The 13,626-nt window shown below is 44.5% G+C and overlaps 1 protein-coding gene across 1 annotated transcript in view; it reads left to right on the forward strand.

Moving 5' to 3' along the window:
- Nucleotides 1–5,159: 5,159 nt before the first annotated feature.
- dab2ipb (DAB2 interacting protein b) overlaps nt 5,160–13,626 on the forward strand; it is a 96,692-nt gene continuing 88,225 nt past the window's right edge. Inside the window, exon 1 of the mRNA XM_077011185.1 lies at nt 5,160–5,326. Within this exon, the coding sequence (XP_076867300.1) occupies nt 5,287–5,326 (40 nt within the window). The 5' untranslated portion in view covers nt 5,160–5,286. The remainder of the gene's footprint in view (nt 5,327–13,626) is intronic.

Consider the following 13,626-nt stretch of genomic DNA (forward strand, 5'->3'; position numbering starts at 1 on the left):
TCTCACGCTCAGTGTATAACATCTCGCCCTGTACAGAACAGATCTCAGAGGAGGTGAGGGGTTAATGAGATGGGTTTGCATTTCCATCCCCGAGTAAACACGCAACAAAAGAACAAGCTGACTATGCAACAAATATAGATTTTTAATAATGACTTGGGGAATGTGCAAGGCAGGCCAGGGTCAAACCGCATGGTCCTGAACTCAGGGAGTGGCTGATTGTGGTGGGTGGGCCCCTGTGGGTGGGCTGGCACCTGCACACTGTGACAGAAACCAAACACACCAATGAAAAGTAACCAAACACACCAATGAAAAGTGTCCGTTTAGGTCTTTAAAAATCCACCAGCATCCTCTCTGTGCACGAGTGATCAGGGGTGCATGACACTGTAAGATTGCAAGAAACAAATTAACTCTGTTCTTACATTACCCAGCTGTCCAGAACACCGACACTTCTGTGTTTCTCACTTATAATACTAATAATGAAGATGTTATAAATATAACATATTAAGTCATCTCTTCTTTTAGCTAATGCAGAGAAGTAATTTGAGAGATGAGAAGTAAGAACGGTGAGAGAATTCACAGTGAAAATGGACACTGTTCACACAAGCCAAAAAAGCTCGATAGTTTCAAATGGGGTCTTATATTTGTTTGACTAAGCTTGAATTAGAGCTGCTTTTGGTGATTCTGTCACCCCTTACACTCCACTGGACCTAGAGGAGAATGTGATGGTGCACATGTTTCTGACAAAAAAGGCAACAGACCAGATTATTTCTGCAGTAATGGACAGTTTTCTAAAAGGCTGATCAAGAGGCAAATATCCCAGAATCTTCCTTTAAGAAAACAATGGTGTTCATAAAATATCCTATTAGCAAACTGATTTATTAGCATTTTAATTAGCATTTATTAGCATTAGCAATTTATTAGCATTTTAATTTTTTATTAGCAAACTTATGATTTTAAAAAGTATGAACCAATAAGTGAGACAAATTGAATGTCCAAACGCAGAGCCGGAGTGGCTAATTGGGAGATTTGGGAGGATTCCCGATGGGCCGGCTCATGTCAATCTCTAGTTTGGGCCGACTGGGAGGGAAAAATAATTTTCGGCTGGATTTGGGCTCGAAACTCCCGGGCTGAAAAAATGGCCCACTCCGGCCCTGTCCAAACGTATCATGTGGTTTCCTTGAACAAGACAGGAGCACTGTGCTCAGCTACTTGTCACACACACATTAAAAGGGCAAGAACTTCGGAAGATTGTCACGACGTTGTTACCCGTTGTCTGGGAGACTGTCTCCTTACTCTGAGACACAGTGGTGGATTTTTTTTCTACCGTGCAGTAGACAAACTATACCTCCGTAAACGCATGCGAAAGACAGGAAAAACAACCTTCTATTGCGCAAGACAGTTCCACCAACATTGAGGTGTCTGAGTGCGAAGCTGACCTGAAGAAACCATTAGAAACCTGCAGTGAACACTCCACATGGCAGACCAAAGGGAGAAGTCTTTGTTCTTTTCAGGAGTATCATCAGCTACAGAACTGAATTTGACTAGACACATCTCCACTGCTCCCCCCACCCTTGAACTTTTCTTTTAACAATAGTGTTTTGAGCCTCTTTCATTGTGCGAGCCATCTAGACAAGGATAAGAGGATAGAACATTATGCATTAGAAATAGCATAATTCATGTTTTAGATTAGAACCTATGACAGATCTTTGGAGATGTTCAACTGGAGTAGAACACTTAATGGTTACTGCGATATGAGTCTTCATTTATTTTCTGTTTTGCAGGTTCCTTTGTTCCTGCATGACAGGAGGGCCAATGTGTGCGAAGCCCGTTTACTACGCCGGACCATAAGTGTTCCCGTGGAGACACAGTTCCCAGCATCGTACTGTCAGGTGTCTATGGAGAATGGTGAGTCTCAGGTTACGCTCCAGAGTTTCTCCTATGATGTGTTGCCTACACTTCTTTATCACCCTCCAGGACAATGCTATCCAGCCTGGGATTTTAGTACTTCCTGTTAGCTACTGTGATGTTGAACGTGAAATCAGCACTGTGATATATCGTTCAGAAGAATACTAATTGGTGCATGTCATTTTCAGTATGACCTGCAGGGGGGGAGCTTGTATCAACTTTCTTGCAGTGGCACATGTGTGTATAAATATAAAATATTTTAAGTGGTTCAAAAAGTACTTTTTTATGGAAGCCCAATCCCGCCACCTAAAATAAAAAAAACAGCATATATATATTTTTTTCTCATATATATTTTTCTCATAAATTGCTATCTCATTATTTTGAGATACTATGTCATTATTTTGAGATACTAAGTCGTTATTTTGAGATACTAAGTCGTTATTTTGAGATACTATAGTCGTTATTTCGAGATACTATAGTCATTATTTCGAGATACTATAGTATATGTGCTGTTTTTTATTTTTTATTTTAGGTGGCGGGAATGGGCTTCCATACTTTTTCTCTTAATTCTATCAGCTACTTAAAAAATACACTTGGTAAGAAGATATTTTAGTTGTACATCGAAGAGAAGATATTTTCCGAGAGTTTGTTTTGATTGACTTCTTGAGCTGAACATAAAACATCTTTGCAGTCGCAGTCAAGATGTTTGGTTCGCTATTTGCTGGATCGCCCTTCAGTATTTTTTAGAGAAGTTGTTGTGAGATTTCTTTTACTGTTTGCAAAAAGATTGACACTGGAAAAACAGCTCCTTAACAGATATACTGTGTTTTTTTCAATTTCAGAATACTGGTCCTTGATGTAGTATCTAAAATGGTTTAGTAAGCTATAGTAAGCTGCACACTGGTATGAGTTAAAGGTTGATTTCTGTCATCCACCACACCTATATTTGACAGTGCTTCCTGTGGCCTCGACTTGACAAAACACATCGACCCTTCTCTACCCCCTCCTGCACACACACACACACACACACACACACACACACACACACACACACACACACACACACACAGAGGAATGTGTGTAAACTGAAGTTCATTTTGTAATGTGTCAGTGGCACAAAAAGATGCAGTGACCTTTGAAATGATCTTTAATGTTAGGTTGTAGAAACATGTTTTATGAATTATATTCAGCTGGCTTCTCATGCATGACCAAGAGTGTATATTTGTCATACACGCACCCCCACACACACACACCCACACACGCACCCACACACACACACACACATTAGTGTGGCTATAATTTTTGTAATTTTTGTGTTCCCTGGTGCACAAGGCTCCTGATTTGACTACATCATAATTTAAAGTAAAATTTAATTCAAAGTTAAATCGCTTATTCTGAAGAGTAACCATCTGGTTCAGCCGGTGTCTGCGTTGCATGTGTGAATGTCCCTGGCGTTGGGACCCTTCATTATCATGCAGCCGAGACTGTGAAGACAGCAACAGACAGGGCGAAAGAAAAACTGCAGAAGCACGTTTCACAAGTCTCTTCAAGGCACTGCGTGCTCCTTCATCAGCGCAAGCATCTACCTGCCATGTTGCCACACACACAAATAAAGTGTCTAAAATCAAAGCTATTTGTGTCCAGTTTCAACGGAGGTTAGATGAAGGCTAGAAGGTCAGAAGCAGCATGGCAGACCATCTCCGCTTCTGCGTGGGTGAATTACCCATCACGCTCTTTCACTGTTCACTGTCCAAACAAACAAATAAACAAACACTAATGTAATTCATTTGTCATTTTTAATTATCGGTCTTGTACTTAACATTGGCCTTAAGATCAACGGTTAATCAGAGCAGTTGAAACTGAATAGACAGACAATCTGTAGACTGTTGTCAGCTTCAGTTGAAATCACAATCTGTACGCCATTTAAAAAAATTGACCGGTTGCCATGATCACCATGAATTATTTATGCGTATGACTGAAGGTGTCTGTAATTCCGAAACTGCGATAACGCCTCGCTAATTCTGCATTGTCATAACGCTGCCCAACATCTTTTCCACGTCGTGGTCTTACACGTTTCCGCCATCTCATAGCTCTCAGCAGTTCTTGTGGATGAGCTATAAATTATAAATGAACTGTAAATAATATTTCTAAACTTAAATATATACATGAGAAAGGGCGCAAAAGAAGAACCATCATTCAAGAGAGACGGAGGGCTCAACACGTCATAGACACGCCATATTTGCCTGAAACACTTACAGTGTAAACAGAAAAGATCGCTTTGTAACTACAGAAGTAAATTCGCCTCCCCAACTACAGATGATCGAAGCCCTTCCCAGTGTTGCCAGTGTCACCATCACGGGACAGCCCTCCAGACCAGTCAGTAATGGCTGTATTCGAGTTCAAATTATTTTTACAGATCCGGCAGATATGGGTGAAGAAAACGAGCAAATCTAACGTCAAACATCTTCCACACGGTGGCCGCACCTTTCGAAGAGTGTCGCTACACACAAGCAGGTGCATCACGTTTACGGTCATCAAACAGATGATTGGTTTCGGCCTTCGAGAGATTCTTCTCTAATAAGACTGCAGCACATCCTTCTCCACCCACCGGCTGACAGACGTCGCGACACAGTATCCTGAAGAACGCCTACATGAAGCTGTGCGTGAAGGTCCGGTACCACGTTTCCCAGCAGTGAGCTGATACCAGGTGATGGAGAACCCCTTCCACCTTTCAACTTCTCGCTCTGGTTTCGAAATCTGACGTGTGAACACTAACACCATCTCCTCTGTGATGGAGATCATGTCATTGGAGATAAGGTTCTTCTTGCTTTAATGTGCCTTCACAAACGTCTCTCTCACACACACACACACATGCACACACATGCTTCTGTTTTGTTTTCTGTGCAGTTTGACCTGAGCTTTGAGAACAGCCTCAGTGGATGTGCCAACAATGTGAAGATTTGTCCTTATTGTGAGCGGACTAGTCCATTGAAACTAGTTCATGTACCAGGTCAGTTTGGGGCAGCTGTGCCTTTAAGAATGAAGAGAGGATGAAGGGAGGGAAAGGAAGCAAAGCAACTTAGTGGAAAGAACGATCTGCATGCGTGCCACATGCATCCTCCCGCCCTCTCTCTCTTTCCCCCGCCCTCTCCCTCCTTCTCTCTTTTTCTCTGTTTCTGTCGCTCCCTCCCTCCCTGTGTCTCTCACTCTCTCTCCACGGAGAGACGCACTCATGTGGATGTAGAACAACAGTTGGGGAACGCGGCGTCTCCCGACGTGCAGGACAGAGGGAGCGCTTCTCTCCATCCCTCCATCCCTCCATCTCTTCCTCCCTTCAAGTCAGCTGTTCGCACGGGACCGTCTGATTTCGTTCCTGGGTGCATGGAGCCTGACGTGGTCCCCGTGCCCAAGGCTCAGCCTGGTAAGAGTCCGCGGGAAGCTCCCCGGGTGCTGTGGGACTCCCACCCGCCCGCCCGCCGTGCCCGGGGGTCTCCAGAACCGAGCAGCCGACGGCAACCACAGCCTCGAGGCGGTCTGTCTGTGAGTGGAAAAGTTTAGGGCTGTACGTGTCGGAGAACGGCAGGAGTTGTTTGCAAGTCAGTGTCTGTTTCTGTAGGTTGAGCTTGGGCATTTCTCCAACTTAACCGAGTTCATCGCTTAGGGGTTCGTGTGTGTCGGAGTGCAGGCGGATTCTCTGCGGAGTGCTCACTCCTGCGTGTGCGCCGGGGCTGGGGTGTCGTGTTTGTAGGTCAGAGAGTGCTGAGTGGGAGGCGGGGCGTGAGAACCAGAGGCGGGGCCTGGAAAGGTGGGGTGGAGGGGAACCTCTCGGCGATCCTGACCCGGCCACATAGCAGCGTCTGTCTGACACCTGCAAAGAGCTTCTTACTGGGTTCACTGTGTTTCCTTGGTCTTTGCAGAAAGGGTCCCTGCTGCCATGTTGCTAACTTCTTCAGAGAGAGATGCATGATCTTTGGGAAGAATGTGGCCCCATGGAATGAGTCAACTTCTAAAATATTTGGGGAGGGGGGATTAAACATCTCTATCCACTTCTCAATCCACCAGAGTCCATGTAATCTACGATCCTCCACAACGGGCTCGATGCCATAGAAAGAAAGAGGGTGGAAAAGTGAGAGAGCGAGAGAGAGAGGGGGAAAGGGAGAGAGACACAGAGGGAGAGAGACAGAGAGGGAGAGAGAATGAGAGAGAGAGAGAGACAGAGGGAGAGGGAGACAGAGAGGGAGAGAGAATGGGAGAGAGCGTGGGAGAGAGAAAGGGAGAGAGAAAAAGAGAGAAGGAAAGATGGAGAGAGAAAGAGAGAGAGGGGGAAGAGAAAGAGAGAGAGATGTGGTTAGGGGAAGACAAAGGAGATGGAAAGGGCAGGTGAAGGCAAGCGTGATGGTGGAGGAACCCGAAACCACCAACCACCGCAGTCATCAGGGCCAACATCTGTGCTCGGTGTAGGCCGAAGCCTCAGAATAAACCCCAAATAACCCACTAGATCGGTCCGCCTCCGCCTTTCTGAGCCACGCCCCCTGAGCCACACCACCCCCTCCCCACACACACCAGTCTGGGGGGGGGGGCTTCTCTCTATGCAAAGACACCAGAGAGGTTTTCAGATGGCGGGGCTGCTGTTTCCATGGCCTTAACGCACCTGTTTCACCTCACCCATTACTCAGCAGTCAGACAGAAATGAAGTCCAGGTTTGGAAAGTAAAAACCCGCTATGATTTTACACCACCCGGTTGATTTCACTCTTTCATTCTACCTGCTGGCTTGAGGTACAGCAGGTACAGTAACTGGCAAATCCAGGCAGGTGGGGCACAAGCAGTGGAAGATGTCTTCATTCTGAACACGATCTGTCCACTTCTACCTTTAACCACCCATGCACTACATGGAGGGTTAACTAGACCTACATCCAACCCACAGAGTTTGTAATGACATAACCACAATGGAGCCAGTAACTGGTAGTTTCATATTTAACCTGTTTGTCAAAGGCAGAATCAAAATGGGTTGTTAAAGTAAACTGATCTTCTGCTATGATATCAGTGTTCCCGTGGTCAAAGTGTCTTAAAATGGGAGTATTGTTGTTAGGTTGCATTCATGCTAGTGTGTCCCGTCTAATGGACCCCGCGCTGAGACATGAAGGTTGATGCAGGTTTGATACACCCCAGTTTATGAGTTAGGTCCTTAAGATTCATCCATGTTGACCTTTTGATATCTAATACAGGGTTTCTGTAGGGCATTTACATTTTGAAAAGGTTCCGTGGCAGTTTTGTGAGTTATATTGAAGTCATCATATTAATCTTTTGACACCGTCAGGTTTGTCTTCCATTTCTTTATCAGCTTCAATTTGGCAGCAGTGTAATGACCTCACAAGAAATGCCTTCCATTCTTTATTTATAGGAGACCGTAGATGGTTTTTAATCTTCACCGGGATGAGCTGCAAATTAAATCGCCGCCTATTCTCCTTAGTGCTTATCGGGGATTTGTAAACAAGGTTTATTTGAGGACCAGGTCACCATTGTCTTTCATTTAACTTGAACCGAACAGTCCCTAATAAAGTAGCGGGTGGGCCATGCACCTTGCCAGCTGCGTGTCAGAAACACCTCAGAGAAGGTGAGGACCATGACAGCGTTCTCATTAATAAGCCCAGTGTTTGAACTGAACGCTGGAAGCTTTCCTAGCTACTTCACACTGAAAGACTCCACTGAGAAGTTCAGTTGAAGCTGATAGTGAGCTATCAGTTTCTAATTAAAGCCACGAGGTCTCTCTCATTAGAAGCATGTGCTTCAGACTGATCCCTGAACTGTAGCATTGTTGCACACACCCTTTAAAACAGACAAAAACAGCAGCCCTGTAAAAGGATATAAGTGACTGATAGAAAAATACATGCAAGCCGAATATATAACCATCCGTCCGCTTGAGTGTGAATGGGTGTGATGAATTTTCAGATCCTCCCCAAGATGTCCTCGTTTTCACCATCTCATATGTGGTCACCAGAGCTACAAAGATTATCCAGTGTTAGCCTTATCACACACGTTTGTAGCTAGCAGGGCTCAAACTCCCTCAGCAACACTAGAGTCTGGCCATCCAGGGCTGTGTGGAAACTCCAGGATTAGAGTGGACAGTAGAGGGTTTTGGGAGTGTGAATGCCGAGAGGTTTGATTGTTTGGTTTGTGAGGAAGAATCCTGAATCCACAGACGTAGTTGAAATGGAAATGGGTCTCAGTGTTCACTGCCATTCTGTCACGTCTTCTTTGGTTGTAAAAGAGAAATGTGAAGTGGGAGATTTAGAGGAGATGAAATACCACCTGGCTTTTTTCTTCGGTAATGGGAATACAATTCCTCTTTGCCTCTTGGTCTATCTGCTTCTCTCTCTCTCTCTCTCTCTCTCTCTCTGCATCTGGGAAACACAGTGCACTTGCCAGTTCTGGAGATATAGCAGACTCTGTTCATGCATGACTAAACCTTGGATGAACTCAGACACCCACTTCCACTCACAAGCAACCCCTCCATCCAGACCCCCACCATACTTCCACCCCCCTCCCCAGCCTATCTCCACCCTCACCTCCACCATAACTCTATCTCCACCCCACCAACCCCACCACCACCCACCCTACCCGCAACCCCACCTCCGTCCTAGCTCCACCCGCACCCTGTCTCTTTGTTATAGTCACGATTTAGAAACCATCAGATTTAGAAACCCAAACATTTGAGTCCAATCAATCTGGTGGATAATATGAATAATGTTACAATACTATTAATAGAAAGTTTAAAAGAGTCACGGCGGATTCGTTTCCCAAAGACACACCCCTCTGCTGCACCTCTGTCCAAGCAGACTTTGTCACCAGTGCTTTCTCAGCAGTGTAACCAGAGCTGTTGCCGAATCTCTTGGTGTCTGTATGAGGAGATGACACACCTAACCTCATGTCCGTGTTCCTCACATACATCAGTGGTGTCACACGCCACCAACACCTGGCAGGAGCCATGAAGGTCATATCAAATGACAAATATACTAGCACTTTGCACAGGTGCACACACACACACACACACACACGCACACACACACACACACACACACACACACACACACACACACACACACACAAATGTATGCACAAAAACCACATTTACCTGCAATTTAGAATCTGAAGTCTACCTTCACAAATCTTACCTGAACAGATGTTTACATTTTATTCTGTTTTATTCAGTCCCTACAGTTCTCCAAAGTCACTTGTGCTACAAGTAAAACTTGTTTTTACGTCTAGTTTTTGCGAGTTTGCAAGAGAAGTTTGAATTAATGTAAGTGGTGTTAATTCATCCCAGCATATACACCTGAGGGAGTGCACAACCCTTTGCTTGGAAATGGACCTCAGCCACTAGCAGAGCCGGTGCTGTTATCTCATTCTGTACAGTATAACCTGTATGTCACAGGCAGTGTATTTATCTCATTCTGTACAGTATAACCTGTATGTCACAGGCAGTGTATTTATCTCATTCTGTACAGTATAACCTGTATGTCACAGGCAGTGTATTTATCTCATTCTGGACAGTATAACCTGTATGTCACAGGCAGTGTATTTATCTCATTCTGGACAGTATAACCTGTATGTCACAGGCAGTGTATTTATCTCATTCTGTACAGTATAACCTGTATGTCACAGGCAGTGTATTTATCTCATTCTGGACAGTATAACCTGTATGTCACAGGCAGTGTATTTATCTCATTCTGTACAGTATAACCTGTATGTCACAGGCAGTGTATTTATCTCATTCTGGACAGTATAACCTGTATGTCACAGGCAGTGTATTTATCTCATTCTGTACAGTATAACCTGTATGTCACAGGCAGTGTATTTATCTCATTCTGGACAGTATAACCTGTATGTCACAGGCAGTGTATTTATCTCATTCTGGACAGTATAACCTGTATGTCACAGGCAGTGTATTTATCTCATTCTGGACAGTATAACCTGTATGTCACAGGCAGTGTATTTATCTCATTCTGTACAGTATAACCTGTATGTCACAGGCAGTGTATTTATCTCATTCTGGACAGTATATCCTGAATAACAGACCTACATTAGTAATGCCAAGCAGGCCCGTTGACAGTCTTGCTGGGGCCCGCAAAGATTCATGTGCCCCCCCAGCGCCAGCGGCGCAAGGGTTCGCGCGAAAATGACGTAATCGCAGTGGCTCCGCCCGTGCGCGAGGGTCTCGCGCGCTGTCGGTTCGCGAGGTCGCGCACCTCTCGAATTTTGTAACTTCGCGCGCCGCGCTTCAGCGCAATGAACAAAGTCCTGTTTGCACGGTTCATACACCTTTATAAGGTGGAATTAAAGCACGTGTACGTCACTTTAAAGGTCCATTTCAATATTTTCCAGCACGTTAAACTTAAAGTTAAATATTTATACATATACTCGAAATGATTCGAAATAATTCGCTTTTTATCACATTATTTAATGGTTGTTTATTTTCAAAACGCCCAATCTTAACGTCTTCACGAGAACTGTTCAGTCAGACAGCTATTTGTTGTGAAACGAAGTAGTTACAATTTCAAGCATTTTCAAGTACTTTACCCTAAATTCCAGCACTTTTCAAACCTGGAACACAATGCAACTTTAAAATTCGTCAGGTAAATGTTTTTCCTTTCTTTTCTGCGCTCCAGATTTCTGTATTTACTTTAACTATCCACCACTGTATTTCCCGCTGTTGGGCGGATACCGGCCGGCTACAGTCGGTGCTGGATCAAACCATTTTCCAGTGGGAGGCGGGGGTGTATGCACTTAATGGAAAATATGCAGATAGGTAAAAAAACATATATATTTGAGCCATTGAGCTTATTATGAGTACATAATTTTATATTAATGAAATATTTCAAGATTATTTAAAAATTATAGACTTTAAGTAAAAAATAAATTGCTGGGCTCTTTGATGGGCCCCCCTGGCCCTAGGGCCCGGGACAACAGACCCGGTTGTCCCCCCCTGTCGACGGGGCTGATGCCAAGTGAATAGACTGTTGCAATATTCTGGGCCCTCAGTGACTGGCCTTGGGGGCCCTACAGATGGGACATGGGGAGACTAAAATCTCAGCAGGGGGACATTTGCATTTGTTAGTTAGAAACTTTGCTGTGTTTGTGAATGCGCGTGTATGACATGAGAACAAATTAAAACGGATGCATACATTTTTTAAATGGACTCGAGTTCTTAGATTGGGTTAATGGATCTGGGATCACTCATTTTGATCAAATACTAGCACAGTTCCTCCTTGTACAGAGAGTGTTGATACCTTGGTTCATGTCAGTCATATCAGTTCCATGTGTTCATAGAAGGATGGTCCCTTTGGGTAGTGATCACCACCAAGACAGAGGCACAGACACAACACGGCACAAACGTGTAATGGGGGAGTCAAACGTGTAATGGGGAGTCAAACGTGTAATGGGGGAGTCAAACGTGTAATGGGGAGTCAAACGTGTAATGGGGAGTCACAAACGTGTAATGGGGAGTCAAACGTGTAATGGGGGAGTCAAACATGTAATGGGGAGTCAAACATGTAATGGGGGAGTCAAACGTGTAATGGGGGAGTCAAACGTGTAATGGGGAGTCACAAACGTGTAATGGGGAGTCAAACGTGTAATGGGGGAGTCAAACATGTAATGGGGGAGTCAAACGTGTAATGGGGAGTCAAACATGTAATGGGGAGTCAAACGTGTAATGGGGAGTCAAACGTGTAATGGGGAGTCAAACATGTAATGGGGAGTCAAACGTGTAATGGGGGAGTCAAACGTGTAATGGGGAGTCACAAACGTGTAATGGGGAGTCAAACGTGTGATGGGGAGTCAAACGTGTAATGGGGGAGTCAAACATGTAATGGGGGAGTCAAACGTGTAATGGGGAGTCAAACATGTAATGGGGAGTCAAACATGTAATGGGGAGTCAAACGTGTAATGGGGAGTCAAACGTGTAATGGGGAGTCACAAACGTGTAATGGGGAGTCAAACGTGTAATGGGGAGTCACAAACGTGTAATGGGGAGTCAAACGTGTAATGGGGAGTCACAAACGTGTAATGGGGGAGTCTGTTTGCTCTCTGTTACACAGCCAGCACCTCTTGGAATGCCAGTTAATGGTCTAGGCTCCCTTGACTAGCTAACCGCAGTGATTATAATCCACATATGCAGATGATGCCCTGGTTGGGAGTGTTTATATAAGTGACTACTTGACCCCCCCCCCCCCACACACACACACACACACACACTCACACGCCAAACCAGGCAGCTTCAGACTGAGGAGGGTTGTTGTGTGTTTTGATGTGATTCTGCTGATTCTGACTGTTCTGTGTACATCAAATCAGGTCAAGACTTGCACTTGTGAAGTCATTTCTTATTTAAGTGTGAACAGAACCAGACGTTAAAAAGACATCAGAACTTTCCCGACACAATGCGAATTATTATGATTGATATCATCACTACTGTTGTTCCACTGCACTACTTCATGGTAACCACATGACGGTGTCTGAGAGTAACAAAGTTTTTGAACACACCACATGTCTTCATGGTGTTGATTTTCTGTTTTCTGGAGACCCCTTCCTTGTCCCCTGAGAACGAGCTGTCCGAGGCCACACCCTCTACTATCCTCCAATCCAGACTGGTTTAAAGTGCAATGAGGGCGGGCCCTCTTGGTGCTAAGAGCCGTTCCCGTCCGGATTCCCTTCCGGAGCAACTATTCCACACATGCCCATCCTCAGCCTCCCGCCCACACGGACAGGGACTCTTTGTGTCTACAGCTGTCAGTGTTCCTCTGCAGGGTTGAAGCTAAGCATTAAATCTACCCATGAATCACTGCTCTGCAGAGCTCAAATTTTACACAGTGCTCTTTTTATCTTACTACTGCTACTGCTACTACTACTACTACTACTACTACTACTATTACTACTACTACTACTATTACTACTACCACTACTACTACTACTACTACTACTATTATTACTACTACTGCTGCTGCTCCTACAATTACTACTACTACTACTACTACTACTACCACTACTACTACTACTACTATTATTACTACTACTACTACCACTACTACTACTACTACTGCTGCTACTACTACAACTACTATTACTACAGTTTTGAAACTGTGTCTCCTTTTGTCAAAACGTAACACACAGCAGCCAGAGACACACACACAACATGTGAATATTCTGTAATACATAGATATCAAAAGGCAAAAAAAGGCTTGTAATGTCAACATACAAAATCAGGATATTTGGATCTGGATACAAGATACCACAGATGTATCACAGCCGATGTCTTCTCTGTACCTTCTGGAGTGATGTGTCCACCCCGTATCATCAGATGACAACAAACCGGGCTGTTCTGGTTCATCCCCCTCGCGATGGAGAATGAGTATGTTGTGCTCAGTGTTGAGGAAGATGATGATGTAGGCAGTGTTATATGGGCCAAGAGTGGCACGATGATGAACACAGCCATCCTGGCAAATGGCTGCACACATTGTTATGTTGACACCACGCTGCCAGGGACTCTGACATTGGCACGGTGTCCTACGATGCTCATTACATCATTGTATGACAGTATGAAATCGGCATAAAGTACAGATTCACTGGAATGAAGTATCAGTGAGTGGACAGCACAGCATGCTTGTGTATATTCATAGCACAGTTGTCTCACACTGTCAGAGCTGTCAGTAACGATGTGCTGTTGA

The sequence above is a fragment of the Brachyhypopomus gauderio genome, chromosome 7 (assembly GCF_052324685.1).
Source record: "Brachyhypopomus gauderio isolate BG-103 chromosome 7, BGAUD_0.2, whole genome shotgun sequence".
Classification (NCBI taxonomy): Eukaryota; Metazoa; Chordata; class Actinopteri; order Gymnotiformes; family Hypopomidae; genus Brachyhypopomus; species Brachyhypopomus gauderio.